The sequence below is a fragment of the Lissotriton vulgaris genome, chromosome 5 (assembly GCF_964263255.1).
Source record: "Lissotriton vulgaris chromosome 5, aLisVul1.2, whole genome shotgun sequence".
Classification (NCBI taxonomy): domain Eukaryota; kingdom Metazoa; phylum Chordata; class Amphibia; order Caudata; family Salamandridae; genus Lissotriton; species Lissotriton vulgaris.
This window is the reverse complement of record NC_141693.1, coordinates 536,591,320-536,608,672: the sequence shown is the minus strand read 5'-3', so window position 1 is coordinate 536,608,672 and position 17,353 is coordinate 536,591,320. Positions and strand designations below refer to the sequence as shown.

Genomic DNA, 17,353 nt, shown 5'->3' with positions numbered 1-17,353 from the left:
AATAGTTTTTCTATTATATAGGTTACAAAGTCATAAATATGAAAGTAACGCCAATGAAGCTAACTCGCAGAGTGCACTTCCATTGAGGCAAATAGTTACACTCCAGTCCCATTCATGGACTGCGGTTTATAGAAGAGAAGGTTAAAATAATCACCAAACATTCTCTCCCTCATTCCTTTGTTTTTAACTTTACACAGATTACACCGTGGTTCAGCCATGATGCTAATCTCCAAAGTGATTGGGGGATTGGAAACGCGTCTGCATTTCCGTTTTTTACCCACGAGGAACTCGCATTAAAAAGTACTCTGCAGAGGGTTTTGGTTAAATAAAAATATCCCAGCTAAGCCGGACAAAACCCTTTTGTTTCCCATGCGTAGCTTGTCTCTAAACTAAAGCCAAGTTAAGGGCACTTGGAGAAAGCACTAGGGTATGATCTATACTGACTGATGTAATTGGTCACAATGAGATAAATGTATTTTGCAAATTTTCTTGTCCCTTGTTTGTGTTTGTTTCCACAATGTTTTCACTTGTGAATTTTTTTTATTGGAAATATCTGTTAAATGAGTACTATATTTTTTTGGGCATATCGAATATTGTCATGTTTGAAAAAATGTGTGAAACAGGGCAATATGTTTAAAGCAGGGTGCAGTAACTGAAAAGCTTTGTTCCTTAGACTGCAAACATAAAAAAGCAGCCTCAAAAATTGGTGGCAAGGTGATTTTCTTTTTCTATACTTTCTAAAAGTGGCTTTTTCAAAGACAATTTAAAAAACAGCTTTACTAAAATGTGTTACATTCTGAGTTCAGAGAGCCTAAATTTTATTTCTCTATCTTGTTCTAATGGGAAGTTATACTTGTAAGATGTTACAAAGCCCTCCCCATTCTATCCTATGGGACAAGATAGCCTTTCAATAGTGAAAAACATTGGCAGTGTTTCACTATCAGGACATGACAATACACCAGTACATGTCCTACCTTTCACATACACTGCACCCTGCCCAGGGGGGTACCTTGGGCCTACCACAGGGGTGCCTGACATGTAAGAAAGGGGATGGTTGGGGACTGGCAAGTGGGTGCACTTACCAAGTATACATAGCAGTTAAAAAACTGCCTACAGACACTGCAGTGGCAAGTCTGAGATACTTTTCTAGGGCTACTTATGTGGGTGACACAATCAGTGCTGTAGGCCCACTAGTAGAATTTGATTTACAGGCCCTGGCACACTTCGGTGCACTTGACTAGAGGCTTCCCAGTAAATCAATTATACTAATCGGGGAGAACCAATTGTAAGAACAATTTACACAGGTAGCACTTGGGCCTTTTCACTGATCAGCAGCAGGAAAGTGCCCAAAGCATATAAGCCATGCAAAAACGAAATCCAGTGCAGCATCAAAAATGCAATGAAGGAGCTTAATACTTAAGTCATCTATTGTTTATTTTAATTTTATATGGTTATAATGGTGCAGCTTGCATGATAACAATTCTTTTTTTATGTGCAAGGTTTAATGTATGAAGTAAAATACTAAACTACAGTCTTTAATTTCTTGCAGTACATAAGAAGAAACGTATTTAGATATATAGTTGAGAATACACGGTTTCAGTTAAAACTAGCTTTTTCTGAGCACCTTCTGGCTATGGAATTCAGAGCTCTACTAGAAAGGCAGTGTCGAGCAGTGGGTATTAATTGCAGTAAAGTTTTATATAGCGCAAACTTGATCCCAAAGGATATCAGAGCGCTTTACAATTTGAGGCAAAGGTAACAGCTCAGTTATGAAAAAACATCTGATTAAACCAAAGACTATGCTTATTTTCAAATATTCTTGAAGCTGCTGTCTGGGAGGGAGAGCGACCAAATGACCGTGATTGTTATTAGAATGTCAGTGTCAGGAATATATGGTTTATTAAATAATAGCGTGTAACTATACAGTATTAATACTACTGCCAGCACTGCACAGCTGTTTACTTTGGTTGTTTTTAGAATGATATGGAATTGTTTGGCTTTTACAAATAGACTACTAATTAAACAAAGATCAGGCTTTTTTTTAAACAAATTTAACAATGAGTACTGGGAAAGTTCTGCAAAAACTATCTTTTTTTCTAAATAAGTTAACTGGTACCTACTAAATGAATGTTTGTACCTCTCCATTTTGCCCAATACATTTCCCACGAATATCATAAAAGCAAATGTGTTACAGAACTAGATTCACAAGAAATATCCAACAAGGGAAGTGGCCCACATTTAGCCCCCCCCACTCATCTTAATGTTGGAAGACTACATTTTTGAATACCTTTATACATTTGGTACATTATAAACTTTTTTTTAATTTATTTTATTTTCATTTCAGAGGTCAACATGCATGTGAATAACTTTAGTAGGTGCACAATTCAACTTCAAGAGGCTGCTGAGGTAAATTTGGGAGATATGAGATTGAGAATTTGTCTGTTTTTTTTGTGACCAATATGGTGTTGAGGCTTGAATAATCTGTCTACTGGTGATTACAAACCTGCCCAGGAGAGTAGAAGGAATTAATTGTTACACGTTTTGATTTGGAAATTGGGATGTTGTACTCAAGTTAAAGTGCTAATATTTGTTCATTAAAATGAATATCCCCAACTAGTTAAGGCGATCACCAGTGGAACGTAATCAAATATAGAATTAGTTTAGATTCTTAACTATTACTAACACCTAGTAACAAAACACAGATGTGTTTAACATCTGCCCTTGTGTCCGTGTCTAATGTGGTCAGGTCTTAGGGTTGACTTAATTTCTGCTCTTCATCTTCCCATAGCATGTGATGAATTTTCAAGATCCAATCACATAACAGTTGCATATAATAGCAAATTGGGTCTCTCTGAAGGAGATATGTGGCAGATCCTTTTAAATGTTAACCTTCACTCTTGTTGGTCAAGCGTCTTGGATGTTCTGTGACACTAGCGGGATGGTGGCTGAATGACTAAGCACACATGCTTGGATTAGATAGTAATTAAACAAAGATAAACCTGCTGGAGACCAGACTATATGGTTGTCTAGTGTTTACTGTTTATACAGGCCAAATTACTTTTATGCTTGACTGAATTTGTTCTTGACTGTGAGTTTATCCCACTTATTCAGTGGATTGTTTTGATTTAGGGGTGTGCCTAGTATAACAAATCTACTTGCAGTCCATAAGAATATAAGAAACAGCCCTAATTAACTTCAAGCAATATTAGCGAAGGAAAAGGAAATATTGCAATCTAAGGTTCACTACGGCACTGTTAATGGAATTCATACTCCAAAATTGATCAAGAAGAAGAAAAATGATACCTTCCTTTCAAGCCTTCTATCCTCTGCTTCTTCCCATACTTCTTTCTTGACAACAAGGCAGTAACATTTTTATTTTTCAAAATTGTTGTATTGCTTCTAAAGTATGAGATAGTCAGGTTGTCAATATGGGAAAAGAACAAAACAGTTCAATGTTTGGAGTTATGAGAAGACAAACACAGGAGTGGTTGAGAAGCATGAATGACTAGAATGAGCCAAAACATATATTCACAGCTGGGAGAGGTAAGTAATGTGATGTATGATAGTTAAGCCAAAGATCCACATGTGTGTGAATGGTACAGACTTCTTGGAAGGGTCTGAAATGTTTCAAATATTTTCTGGTACCTCTGTGTCTCTCATAAAATGGCTTCCCAGATGCCAGGAACAAGTATATTCCACTTCTCCATGTGACCACTGAGGCTGATCTTCCAACAGTATCTGTGTATCTAAATATCTTTAGATTCCTTCATTAAGCTAAGCATAGCAATGTAATGTCTGAGATATTCACTCCCTAAGAATGTAGACCACTCCTTTCTGAATGTCGTGTTCTGCCATGTGCTCAACTCTATGAAGGATGGAGCAATCCTCACTATTACCTTTATGGCAACTTCTGTTGGAGTACGAGACTTATGGAATGGGGTCAAAGGCTTGCTGGAGGGTCACCACCTCCATTTGGTTTTGTAGACTAAGTGCAGCACCCCTCTCTAGTTGATTTGCTAATTACCTGGTTTTGAGGCAAAAGTAGTAGGTTACCAAAGGTCATGGAACATAGTAGCGCATTCAGAGACTGAAGGTATTTAAATACTTCCCCTTCCCACAAGTTAAACGGAGATTTAGGCTGCTCAGAGGTTTTTATGGATCCCTGCCCAAGCAGGCAGCTCAGGTTTTACATTCTGATCAATTCTCAATTCACTAATCCTTGCAAGGCTGCCACTTCTCTTGGAGCAAAAGCATTGTGTGTCAGTGGCATACCGTCAGTCTGCCATGTCACGCAGTACTACCAAAAGCAGCCTTTCTGGTCACTCACTGATAAATGAGTCTGTAGCTTGTGGTCAATCCAAGACACTTTTGTCCTATACAGGACGTGCAGGCTTATATTGGTACCCAGGCCAAGTCTGTTTACTGCCACAAAGGGTTTCTCAATTGAAGCTTAGGACCAGTCGTCAGTCACCATGGAATGAGAGCGCCCCCCAACCCCGTTTACCAATGCTGAGACATGCCTCGCGTCTTATGATAGTTTCCACACACCCTTTGCTACCTCAAGCATTTTCAGTATCTGAAAGGTACTCGTTAGTGATGGATTCCTTACCTTAGAATAACCCCAGGCGTCGGGCTGGATCCGGAAAGCTTTCTGCTTAGCAGTAACCCTGCGTGCCGGTAGGTGGCATCAGGCGGCTCCGCGTCCGGTAGTGGCGTCGCGAGCGCCGAGATGACATCAGAGGCTACTTAGGCGCCACCCATGCGCACCGAAAGCGCAAATCCGGATTGAGCATGTACCTCGGTCATTTTTTTTTTGGACCACTTTTTTTTGTGACTTTTTGTCTCCTTCTCTGCCTCCTGGTGCACGTAGGGATGCCCAGATTTGTTGTGTGGGTCGTGCCGCTGTAATATGCCTGATGTCTGCCCCTACTGCCTCGAACAATCATGACTCCCGGAATTTCGGGACTACCGTGCCATGTCCCGAAGGGCCTTGCGGGAGTGGCGCCGGAAATTGCTGGAGGTCTGGCACTCCTCTCACTGCCGCTCCAGGTCTAGAGGCCGCTTGCGGGACCGGATCCGGTGCTCCTCAGACTAAGTCTCTACCTTCAGATTCTGGTAAGCGACGTCATAAGAAGTCGAAGCATGTACACTCTCCGACGTCCCTCCATCGCTCCTCGGAGGTGGACCTGGGCAACAGTCCCGCTGCCTAATCGCTATACCCAGGTCAATCAGTGACTCCTGAACATATGCAAGAGTTCCATGCAGCCTTGGACCGCCTTTACAGGCCCCTTGGTTCCTGCTGGCACGCCCTCGGCCCCGCAGTCCCTTGTACAGATCCTGTTGGCTCGGCGGCACCGCCTCTGGCGCTAGCCCCTGAGCCACTGGATCCAGCGCCCTCGGCTCCGGCCCGGCGCCTCAGGGTGCAGCACCGCTGGCTCCTGCCCCGGTGCTGTGCTTGGCTTAGGCCCCAGCGCCGCCTCAGGCGCCGCACTGGGTGCTGTTTATTTCGCCACTGCAGTGGTTCGCGGACCATTTTGTCCCGACCTGGGACCCGCATTGGGACCCGCATTGGGACGTGGCTCCGGCTCGGCCCCGACCAGCGCCCCCCTCCCCCGGCGTTGCTTGACATCTCTCCGGCTCTGCTGCCGCGGCTGGCTCATTATACTCCAGAGTCGGATTGGGATGGCTCCGAGGACCTACTTGCGCGACAGTGTGACTCCGAGCAGGATTGGGTGGATGACCTTCAAGATGTGGGTGAACTTGATGTGTCTTCTGACCCGGGGTTTGCCTCACCTCCGCCTACTATGGAGGAAGGCACTTCCTACACTATGGTGCTGCGTCGCGCCGCAGAGGCTCTCTATCTCGACCTCCTTACGGTGGCCCTTTAGACTAACCTCCCTACGGAGGTGCTCCAGACGACGTCTACGTCGTCTGAGCCGCTGCTCCCTTTCAATGAGGCCCTTACCGAAGTCCTCTTGGGTACTTGTTTGCGGCCGGCCTCGTGGCATTGGTGGATAGGAACATCGCTAGGCGTTTGCGCCTGGTGATCCCTCCTTCTTGACCACTCACCCCACACCTGAGAGCCTGGTCATTCAGGCCTCAACATCGCTGAGTGTCTTTCCCTCTGCTCCGCCGGATAAGGACTCTTAACAGACTGGACTAATAAGCCAAGAGGTTATCAGCAAATTTGGGGTTAAGGTCGGTTAATACTGCCTGCTTATTGGGTCGTTACTCCCACACAGTGTGGGATTCGGGTGTAGAGGTTCTGCCTCAGTGCTCTGAGATGGTCCAGGCTTTCCTTTCCCAAGCGATTGCGGAGGGCAAGGATGCAGCAAAGTTTGCCATCAGTTGTGGTTTGGACACCGCTGATTCGTTGGGCAGGGCGATTTCCACAATGGTTGCATTGCGGCGCCAAGCCTGGTTACGTTCCACTGTATTCTCACCCGATGTCCAGAGCTTGCTCATGGACATGCCCTTCGATGGCTCACAGCCCTTTGGTGATACGGCTATCAGTGCCCTGGAGCACTTTAAAGTCTCTCGTTCCACAGCCAAGTCTTTAGGTCTTTCCTCGAAGCCCTGCCACGTTGGGGTTTTGTTCCTTTCATGGCCAGGGCAGAGGTACCCAGGCGCGCTCGAACAGCAAGCTTGTGCAGAACCAGCCTCAGCGGGGCCGCAGATGTGGGTTCGGCAGGGGCGGGTTTAGTAAACAGCGTGTGGGTCAGTCCACTTCCACCCCCGCTGCTTCCGCCTGAAAACCTTCCTAATCAGAGCTTCAGGGAGCACCCCAGGCCAGGGGGTGGCAGCGTTCGCCTCCACCACTGTCGCGAGATTGCATCCGACTAGTAGGTGCTGCAGATAATCGGGCACGGTTATGCGCTCTCCTTTCTGTCCCCTCCTCCTGCCATGCCGCCCCGGCACCACCGCATGTCTGGCGCTCATTTGACTCTTCTCTGGCACGAAGTCTCGACCCTCCTGGCCAAGGGGGCCATCGAGCGCGTTCCTGGGCCAGAAGTAGGTTGTGGTGGTTGTTCCCACTACTTTCTAGTCCCAAAGAAAGACAAAGGGGGCCTGCGCACCATCTTGGACCTTCAGGACGTCAATCGGTTCCTCCGGAAGGAGAAGTTCAAGATCCTCACTTTGGCTCAGGTCTTGGCTGCACTCGACCCTGGAGACTGGATGGTAGCTTTGAACTTGCAGGACGCATACTTCCGGTCCACCAGTGTTACCTGCGGTTCATAGTAGTCCAGGAGCATTTTCAGTTTACCGTTCTCCCCTTCAGCCTCACCAGCCCCCCTCGGGTGTTCATGAAATTGATGGCGGTGGTCGCAGCTTATCTGCGCAGGTCAGGGGTGTCAGTCTTCCCCTACCTCGATGACTGGTTGTTGAAGGTGGTCTTGCCCCAGGCAGTGGTCACCCACCTTCAGACTACGGCCGACGACCTGCACTTGCTGGTGTTTTTCATCAATGTGCCGAAGTCTCACCTGAGCCCTTCTCAGAAGCTCCCCTTCATCGGAGCGGTTCTGGATTCAACGCAGTTTCGGGTCTATCCTCCCGAGCAGGGAGTCCAAGATATTCAGGCTATTATTCCGATCCTTCGGCCTCTATCCCGGGTTTCAGTCAGGATGACTCTCTGGCTCCTGGGCCTGATGGCCTCCTGCATCCTGCTTTTGCAACATGCCAGATGGCCTATGCGTGCTCTGCAGTGGAACATGAAGTTACAGCGGGTACAGCATCGGGGCGACCTGTCCGATCATGTCAAGATCTCGGAGGGCACTGCACAACATTTGCAGTGGTGGCTCACGAATCGCGATTGGGTCAATGGCAGATCCCTCTCCCTTCCCCAACCGGAGCACACGGTGGTGACGGATGCGTCCCTCCTGGGATGGGGAGGCCACTTGGGAGAGGCGGAGATCGATCCATATCAAACTTTTGGAGCTGCGTGCGATCCGACTTGCACTGAAGGCATTCCTTCCCGCTGTGCGGGGGGAGTATAGTGCAGGTGTTCATGGACAACACCACTGCCATGTGGTAGTGCAACAAACAAGGTGGGATGGGGTCGTGGACCCTGTGTTATCGGGCTCTGCGCCTCTGGACATGGCTGTAACATCATCAGGGCATTATCTTGGTGTTTCAACACCTGGCAGGTTCTCTGAACGCCAGAGCGGTCGAACTCAGCCGCCGGTGCATGATGATCACGAATGGCGTCTGCCCTTGGACGTGGCGCAAGGTCTCTTTCTGCAGTGGGAAGAGCCTTGGTTAGATCTATTATCTGCACGTTGAAATTTCCAAGGCTGCACTCGCTCGGACACGCTTTTCGTCTCGAGCGGAGTTGCGGTCTACTGTACGCTTTTCCGCCTATACCACTTCTGCCCAGAGTGCTGAAGATCAGGCGTGACCAGGCCCAAGTTATTCTTGTGACTCCGGACTGGGCTCGCAGAGTATGGTATCCCTAGCTACTCAGTATGAGCATCTATCCCCCGATCTGGCTGCCTCTTAGGGAGGATCTTCTGTCTCAGAAGCAGGGGACGGTTCTCCACCCGAACTTGTCCAGCCTCCACCTCCATGCGTGTAGATTGAGAGGAGACAGTTGACGGCTTTCTACCTTCCTCCCGAGGTCTGTAATGTCATCTGGCAGCCAGGCGTCCCTCCACTAAAACGGTATACGCCTGCCGGTGGAACAGATTTGTGGCATGGTGCACAACAAAGGCTGTGGATCCCCTTTCTGAGGTTCTTTTGTTTCTCCTTTTTTTGGCCCAGCGGGGCTCTGCTCTGGGCACTATCAAAGGTTATCTTGCTGCCATCTCCGCTTTTGAGGCTTCCTGATCAGCCTTCTCTTTTTAAGTCCCCGGTTGTTAACCGTTTCCTCCTGTGCCTTTCATATTGCCTCAGTGGGACTTGAATCTTGTCTTGACTTTTCTGATGTGCGCTCCCTTTGAGCCTCTTCATAACTGTCCTTTGCGTCCTTTTACTCTAAAGACTGTTTTCCTGGTTGCTATCACCTCTGCCAGAAGAGTGAGTGAGCTCCAGGCTCTTTCCTCCAAACCTCCTTTCTTTTCGGTTCATCCGCACAAGGTGGTTCTGAGGACCCGTCCTTCCTTGCTGAAGGTTGTCACGCCCTTTCACATTGGGCAGACCATCTCTTGCCTACCTTCTTTCCGCATCTGCATCCTTCAAGGGAAGAGGAGAGGCTCCACCGTCTGGACCCAAAACGTGCGTTTGCTTTCTATCTGCAGCGTACACAACAGTTCCGGGTGGCTGATCAACTCTTTGTTTGTTACATGTGGCTCCAAGAAAGGTCGGGCCATGCACAAACTGACTATCTCGCGGCAGGTCGTTCTGTGCATCAAAGCATGTTACTACTTGGCCAAGAAGGAGCCTCCTGTGGGGTTGCATGTCCATTCAACCAGGGCAACTGCCGCCACTACTGCCTTGGGACGGGGCGTTCCCTTGCAGGACATTTGTCAGGCAGCTACGTGGACCTCGCTGCACATGTTTACAAAGCACTACTGCCTAGACAGTAAGGTCCGGAGAGGCGGCTTCTTTGGCCATTCTGTGCTCCGTGACTCTTTGGTATAATCCTGTTTGCAAACCCACCTCCGGGGTTGGTATTGCTTGGGTATCTATTCTAAGGTACGGAATCTATCACTAATGTCTCTTTCAGATGCACAAGTTACTACTTGTGTAACAATATTTCTGTAGTAGGGGATCTCTGTGTATAGTCATAATCTAGTGAATAGTCCCGCCCATGTGCGCGGACCCCGGAGCAATCAAAAATAATCTCTTAAGCTGTCAAAACATGCAGAACTGCATAGACACTTAAGAGAGAATTTAAAGACAGATAATGCAGCCTATATCCACAGGCTACACTGTCCAATACTTCAACTGAAAATTCCACCAAAAACCACAACAGCACAGCCTGTCCAGGGTTTTCCACAGAGAAAAACCTTGCTTTGAACAGCAAAACCCTCTGGAATGATAGAGAGGAAGGAGTGGACAGACAAGCCCCATAGGCTGCCATTATGTGGCTCAAAACAGGATACTGTGCCTTTAAGAGAACTTCCCAGAAGCCTCACAGTATCCCAGAATGCAGTGCAGGTCCCTTTCACCTTCAGTTCTTTTTTCCGGCTCCTGCTAGCAGGACCCTGGAGCATTAGCTCTTCTTTTCTGAGCTTTTTCTATACTATTTTTGTGATATTTTTGTAGCTTCACTCGACGTCTTTGGCCTTTATCTGCATTCTGCTGTGGTTTTTTGGCAGAATTTCTGCAGTCTTTTTGTCTTTAGACTATTTCTAGTCTGACATGTGCTTTGTCTGCAGCTGAACTGAAGGCCAAAGCTGAAGCTCACAGGGTTGTACTCTGTGCTTGCCTGTGTCTTTGGACACCTGTCTTCTCTGTACCTTCTTTTCTAGGGGGCTTCGGCTTCCAGGTTTCAAACAGAGGAGTTTGAAGGCATCTTCAGCCTCTGGGTGAGGTGAGGGTAGGTCCTCTACCGAGTCCCATGCTGTGATCTCTGGGGTTATTCCCAGTAAGGGCACGTCTGAGCTATGACGCGGTTCCAGTCGGCACGTGGATTGCCTGGACGTCATGGAGTGCCTCGACGTCGACGTCATGGAGTGCCTCGACGTCGACGTCATGGAGTGCCTCGACGTCGACGTCATGGAGTGCCTCGACGTCGACGTCATGGAGTGCCTCGACGTCGACGTCATGGAGTGTGTCGACGTCATGGAGTGTCGACGTCATGGAGTGTCGACGTCATGGAGTGCCTCGACGTCGCCGTCATGGAGTGCCTCGACGTCGACGTCATGGAGTGCCTCGACGTCGACGTCATGGAGTGCCTCGACGTCGACGTCATGGAGTGCCTCGACGTCGACGTCATGGAGTACGGCTTGACTAACTGCCCTGAAAAACCGGCTTGACTAACTGCCCTGAAAAATTTGATTATCTCTTCTCCCTAAATGCAGATGTGTTATGTATCCAAGAAACATGGTGTAATATTTTTCCACATGTTGGAAATGATTACTTTGTCCTGGAGGCTGCTGCAACGCCATCAAAGAAGGGCCATGCTAAAGGCGGAATCGCCTGTTTATTATCTAATGCACTACAATGGCATTTCGCACATTATAAGGACGAGAGTAATCTATTCCAAGTTATAACTATTTCAAACCTGGATCCTGGTGTTCAACGGACCTCGTTTATCATAGTAAACGCCTATATTCCACCTGAAGATAATTTTACGGTAGTTTTAAAACGTATGTTTTCCTATCTAAAGCATTTATTAGAGGTGGATGATCCTCCATACCTACTATTAGTGGGGGACTTAAACTGTAAAGTGTCTAATACTTCCCTAGACTTATTTAGAAACAAAGCAAAGGAAGAGGTTTATAATATCCCCCAAGCCTCTTTGCCCAATAAAATAAAAACTAATAAAAGGGGCAAGATTCTCCTCGGGGAACTTAATGCCATAGAGGGAATTATTATAAACGGCAGAATGCCCTCTGATACTCCAGCTAATTACACTCATGGTTCATCCAGGGGAGAATCTATTTTGGATTACGCAATTACAGACTTTGAAATGTTCTCTTTCTTCAAAGATTTGGTAATCTCTTATACGCCCTTGAGTGATCATAAAATTATTAAATTAACTGTTTCTTTAACATCCCCTGAAGCTGACCTCTGGTCATTAAAGAACAGAGGTTTTACCATTAATAGTCACTCAGATAGATGTTATTGGAGATCTAGTCATAACAAAGATGTACAAAACATCCTTACCCAATTTCTAACTGAGTTTGACTACTGGCAGGGTAGGGAATTTATGTTCCTCGAAACCCTTATCCAAAAAATTACCGAAATGGCTAGGACTACAGGAAATTTTAAAAAGAAATGTTTCTCTCGTAGTCCCCTATCAAGGTTGAATAAAGAAATTAATAAACTTGTTAGGATGCAATACCTAAATAGATCTGGAGAGCTTGGGTTAAAACTAGCTTTACTAAAAAGAAGGAGGGTGAGATTGAGAGCCAAATTAAAAAGAGAGAAAGAAGATATTTTATGGATCAAGCTAAAAGAGGCATCTAAGTGTAAAAACGTCAGAGATTTCTGGTCCATAATAAGGCAAGGATGTGGATCTGTAACAACGCCCACTCCGATTGCAATCACTGAAAATGTCTGGACCCAATTTGTGACTACTTTATATGCGCCCAACCATGTAGGGACCGATGTTTGGGTTCCAGATTTCAATTCTGACGTTATAATGGAACTCCCCACTGAGCACACCATAGCCAGTACAATCAGGAGTATGCGCTCTTCGGGGGCTATGGGACCAGATGAAGTGCCTATGTCCACAATTAAGCAAGATGTAACTACTTGGAGTAGGATCCTTCTTCCAGTGTTTCGGGTGTGTTTTAAAACTAGAACAGTCCCGGACTCTTGGGGGGGAAGCATCCTGATCCCAATTTTTAAAAAAGGAGACCGGGCTAATCCCGCTAATTACCGTCTAATTGCATTATTGGATGCTATAGGGAAAATTTTCGCTAAACTTTTATTAATATCTACAACAGAATGGGCAGATAAAAATAATATTATACCCAGGGAACAGACAGGTTTCCGAAAAGAGCACGGAACTCTGGACAATTTAACCATGCTACAGGTAATTGTAGATAAATATGTTCGTGTACGTGGTGGAGGCGTATATGCAGCATTTATAGACTTCTCTGCAGCGTTCGATAGGGTGGACAGACCGACGCTGTGGAGAAAGCTGTCGGCATTGGGTATGCCGGGACATTTATTGGACTTAGTTAAGTCCTTGCATTGGAACACATGGTGTCGGGTGCTACAAGGAGGTGATAGGGGTCTCTCCCAAGCCATCCCATCCCGCAATGGCCTAAAACAAGGATGCATATTGGCACCCACTTTGTTCTCTCTATATATGGCTGATTTGCCAACTGCTGTTGCTGACTGTGAGGGACTAGCCCCAAAAATTGGAGGAACTGCCATACCCATTCTAATGTATGCAGACGATATACTTGTTCTAGATCTGACCCCGAAAGGCCTTTCTAATCGTCTCCATACATTGAATGAATTCGCCGATGCACACTATATGAAAATCAATAGTTCAAAAAGTAAAATTATGTGCATCTTTGGAAAAAAGAAATGCAGATCCAAGAGTTTTAATTGGACATTAAGTGGTGAAAAACTAGAGGTAGTTAACTCTTATACGTTTTTGGGCAAAATAATATGTTCTAACCTTAGTGAGAAACCCCACATTGAAAATAACTCTAGAAAAGCAATGGCTCATGGGAGGGGATTATGTTCCTTGTACAAAGCGACTGGGAGGAGGCACTTCTCATGTTGCTTGGATGTATTCCGTGCAAAGATTCCTGCTACCCTCTTGTATGGAATGGAATTGGTGGATCCATATCAATGGGAGTTTATGCAAAGAATGGAGGGGAAGGTATTAAGGAAAATTTCTTCATTTAATTCAGCCTGCTCCACCTCATCTTGCAGGCTGGAATTCGGACTGCGAAGTTGTAGGGCTCAAGGGTTAGCTGCTTTAGTAAAATGGATAACATGCTTGGCCCGAGGCAAACCAGGAACCTTACGAGAAAGCTTAAAAAAGGAGCTCTTGGGCAACTTTAATGAGTTCTCGCAGCTAGTAAAAAACTTTCGACTGGCTGTCTCAATATTGGAATTGGATGAAAGTACGTTGTTTTTACTTTCTCCATTAGAACTAAAACTAAAGTTAAAAAGTATGTCCTGGGAATACTGCTACAAACTGGATATACTTGCCCAACAGAAAGATAAAGAAAGGGAACCCCTGGTTTTAACCTACACACCTAAACAAGCCCAACAATATCTAACTTGGAACATTCCGCATGGTGTCCGTAGGGTATGGTACCTTCTTCGCCACAATTTGCTTCCACTAAATACATTACTTGCAAAATGGTATGGAGTGTCCCCCTTGTGTAATTTTTGTAATAATGCCGCTCAAGATTTTAAACATGTTCTGCTTATTTGCCCAGGGCTGCACTTATTGAGGAAAAAATGGATAAAACCAATCTGTATACAATTGGGAATCACGAATGTAAAAATGTTTTTTAATGCTCTCCTCTGCCCCCCTAATGAAATGTTCTGTTTTAGAATTTTTAAATATTTTAAAGAATTTTTAGATATCTATTAATGTGATTCTGGTGAGATGATGATGAGTGTAACTTTGTATATAACAAGTGGTCGTTTAGTCGTTGTATTAAGTTTGTGTTTTAAAGTATGTTTACATGTATGTTATTTATGTGGCCCTCATCGAGAGCCAAATCATAATAAACTTTTGACTTTTGTGGAGTGCCTCGCCGTCGACGTCATGGATTACCTCGACGTCGACGTCATGGATTACCTCGACGTCGACGTCATGGATTACCTCGACGTCGACGTCATGAGGTGCCTCGACGTCATGAAGGGCCTCGAGCATGAAGTGTCTCGACGTCGACGTCATGGAGTGTCTCGACGTCATGGAGTGTCTCGACGTCGACGTCATGGAGTACCTCGACGTCATGGGGTTCCCCGACGTCATGGGGTGCCTCGACGTCATGGAGCAGTGTTGCTCGACGTCATGGAGCAGTGTTGCTCGACGTCATGGAGCAGTGTTGCTCGACGTCATGGAGCAGTGATGCTCGACGTCATGGGGCAGGGATGCTCGACGTCATGGGGCAGGGATGCTCGACGTCATGGGACAGTGAGGCTAGACGTCATGGAGCGGTGAGGCTAGACGTCATGGAGCAGTGATGCTCCTTTTGGGGCATTGGTCACTTGGGCTCTGCCCTCTTCCGTTGGGTCAGGACGTCACCGTTAGGGATGGCTCGGCGCCTCCTTGGTTGACACCTAGTGACATTTTGACATCTGAGTGTTGGTTGTCAACGAGACAGTCACTGTCTTAGTGATGGTGACGTCGTAGTGAGGTCGGCGTCATGGGTTACAGCCGCAGAGTACTGCCGGCTCTTGACGCCTGGGTCTGGTTCCAGTCCTTGCTCCTTGGTGAGCATCCCGTCGTAGAGGGGACTTTGTGTTCCCGGCACCTTCCACTCACGACGCAGAGCAGTTGATCAGCGTCGAGGAACCCTTCTGATGGGGAGTTTGTGACTCACCACGTGTACACGAGGGACGTTTGTCCTTTTGCTTAGTTTTGAGTGCTTGCATGCCTGCACGTCTGCTAGGTCGCCTCCTGCTCAACCACTACTGGTGAGACCACCGGGGATGTTTCAAAATCCCCTCGGTTCCCTCTTCCGTCCACCACCCCAGGGGCCTTTTGCCCCTCAGTCTGCAAACCTCCGTGCCTTGATGCCAGGGATGCGTCTGCCATGAGTACGGGGAGTCCCTCTCCGACTCTTTACTGGTTGGCGGGACTTACCTTTCGTCCACTACCGCCTGGCAGGAGGTTCTGGCTTCGACCTTGCTCCTGACTTGGTCGCAGGGGTGGCGGCATGTAGGCCTCGCGCTGTGGCCCACGGTTGTTGGACCGTTGTTGTGAGATCCCTCTGTGGAGGGGGTTTTCTTCACCAATTTGTGGTTCCTCTGCCGAGAGACAGGAGGGAAGCCTTACAAGAGGTGGTCTAATGGGCCTGATAGTTTCGGCTCTAGGCATCGGTGTCGGAGCGAAGTTTTTCTCTCCTGCCGACCCCCAGGTATTGTGGGTTTGTCCTACATTGCCATACTTTTATTTGCCTGACGTCTCTGCAGCCTGCGGCTCAGCAGTGTGCTTCTACTCTCCCGTTCTTTGGGCAACCCTTGGGTTGCCATGAGAGTAGTGAGTGGCCCGCATGAAGTCTGAATCGGAGACTTTTGGACGGCTGTAGGTTTGGGGCATGGAGAACGGCCTGAGGCCTTCTGCCCTTTCTAGCGGCGTTTTTCCCCCCAGGATTTGCCGGTGGTCCTGGGCTGCCATTTGATGCTTTACAAGTATATTGTGCGCATACGCGGGAGAGCTTGTGGCTCCTCGGCGAACAAAGGCCGGCTGGGTCTAAGTCAGTCTTCGGTTCATCGGCTCTCCTCCAGCACTTCCTCCGGTCGGCTCGCGGTTTCAGCGGTGCGAACTCTAAGCAGAGGCCGTTATCCTGTCTAGGACAAGGGCGATAGAGGACGTACCTCTGTCTCAAAAGAGGAGAGGTCTGTACTCCCGGTTCTTCTGGTTCGTGAGATGGACAGGAACGAGTTCCGGCCCATTCTGGATTTGCGACAAGCAAACAAGTGGATTCGCAGTAGAGGAGTTTGCATGCTGTCGTTGCATCAGGTTTATGCTCTGCTGCAACAGGGAGATTGGCTTGGTGCCATAGTTCTACGGGATGCATACTCCCATGTGCTCATTGCACACAGGAAGTTCCTGCGATTCCAGGTCTGCGCCCATCATTATCCGTACACAGTACTGCCAGTCGGGCTGAAGTCTGCGCCCAGACTATTCTCGAAGTGCATGGCAGTGGTAGCTGCACGCCTGTGGAAGAACGAGGTGGCTTCTCTAACCGTGCCTGGACGATTGGATGATCAAGGCCTCCTCCTTCTCGGAAGCTCAGGCGCACTTCAGGAGGACGTGCGTTCTCTGGAACGAGCTGGGGTTACACATCAACATGTCCGAGTCTGTCCCCATTCCGGTCCAGTGCATACAGTACTTGGGAGCCTTCGTCAATACGCTGTCAGCAAGCGTGTCTCCTTCGGTGGAGAGTCGATTATCTCCCCTTGGGAAGGCTCAGGCTCTTGTGACCGCCCCATCTACGGTAGTGGAGACGGTGTCTTCTCTACTGGGGTCGGTGGCCTCTTGTATGTTCCTCACGCCACACGCACGGCTGCTCATGAGACCTTTGCAGGAGTGCTTGGAGGATCAGTGGGATTAGAGGAAAGGATCCTTGGGCGATAAGATATGACTGTCTCTGCGTGCTCTTCAGTCTCTGAAGTGGTAGTGTTCAGCGGAGAATCTCCTAAGAGAGGTTCCCTTTCACAAGGACATTTCCGCACAGACTGTCGTGACGGATGCGTCTCCCCACGGCTGGGGGGGGGCGCTTTCCGGAGACTTGCAGATACAAGGAACGTGGTCCCCGATGGAGTCCACGTATCACATCATTTTCTGGAAATTCAGAGCTGTTCCCTTGGCATTGAAGGCGTTTCTTACGTCCTTCCAGACCAACTCTCCGCTTGTACAGACGGACAATTTGACCACAATGTATTACCTCAACAAGCAGGGGGGTTCGAGATCGCGCACTCTGTCGCAGGAGGCGCGGGCGATCTGGCGACTGACTCTAACGGCTACCCATCTGCCAGGTGTGCAGAATGCTCGGGCAGACGTGCTGAGCAGACTGATTCAGGAAAGCCATGAGTGGGT

The 17,353-nt window shown here is 47.6% G+C and overlaps 1 protein-coding gene across 1 annotated transcript in view; it reads left to right on the top strand.

Annotated features, from left to right (window-relative positions):
- KIF20B (kinesin family member 20B) overlaps positions 1-17,353 on the top strand; it is an 870,233-nt gene that overhangs the window by 374,814 nt on the left and 478,066 nt on the right. The window contains exon 17 of the mRNA XM_086921981.1: positions 2,345-2,406. Coding sequence (XP_086778107.1) covers positions 2,345-2,406 — 62 coding nt within the window. The remainder of the gene's footprint in view (positions 1-2,344; positions 2,407-17,353) is intronic.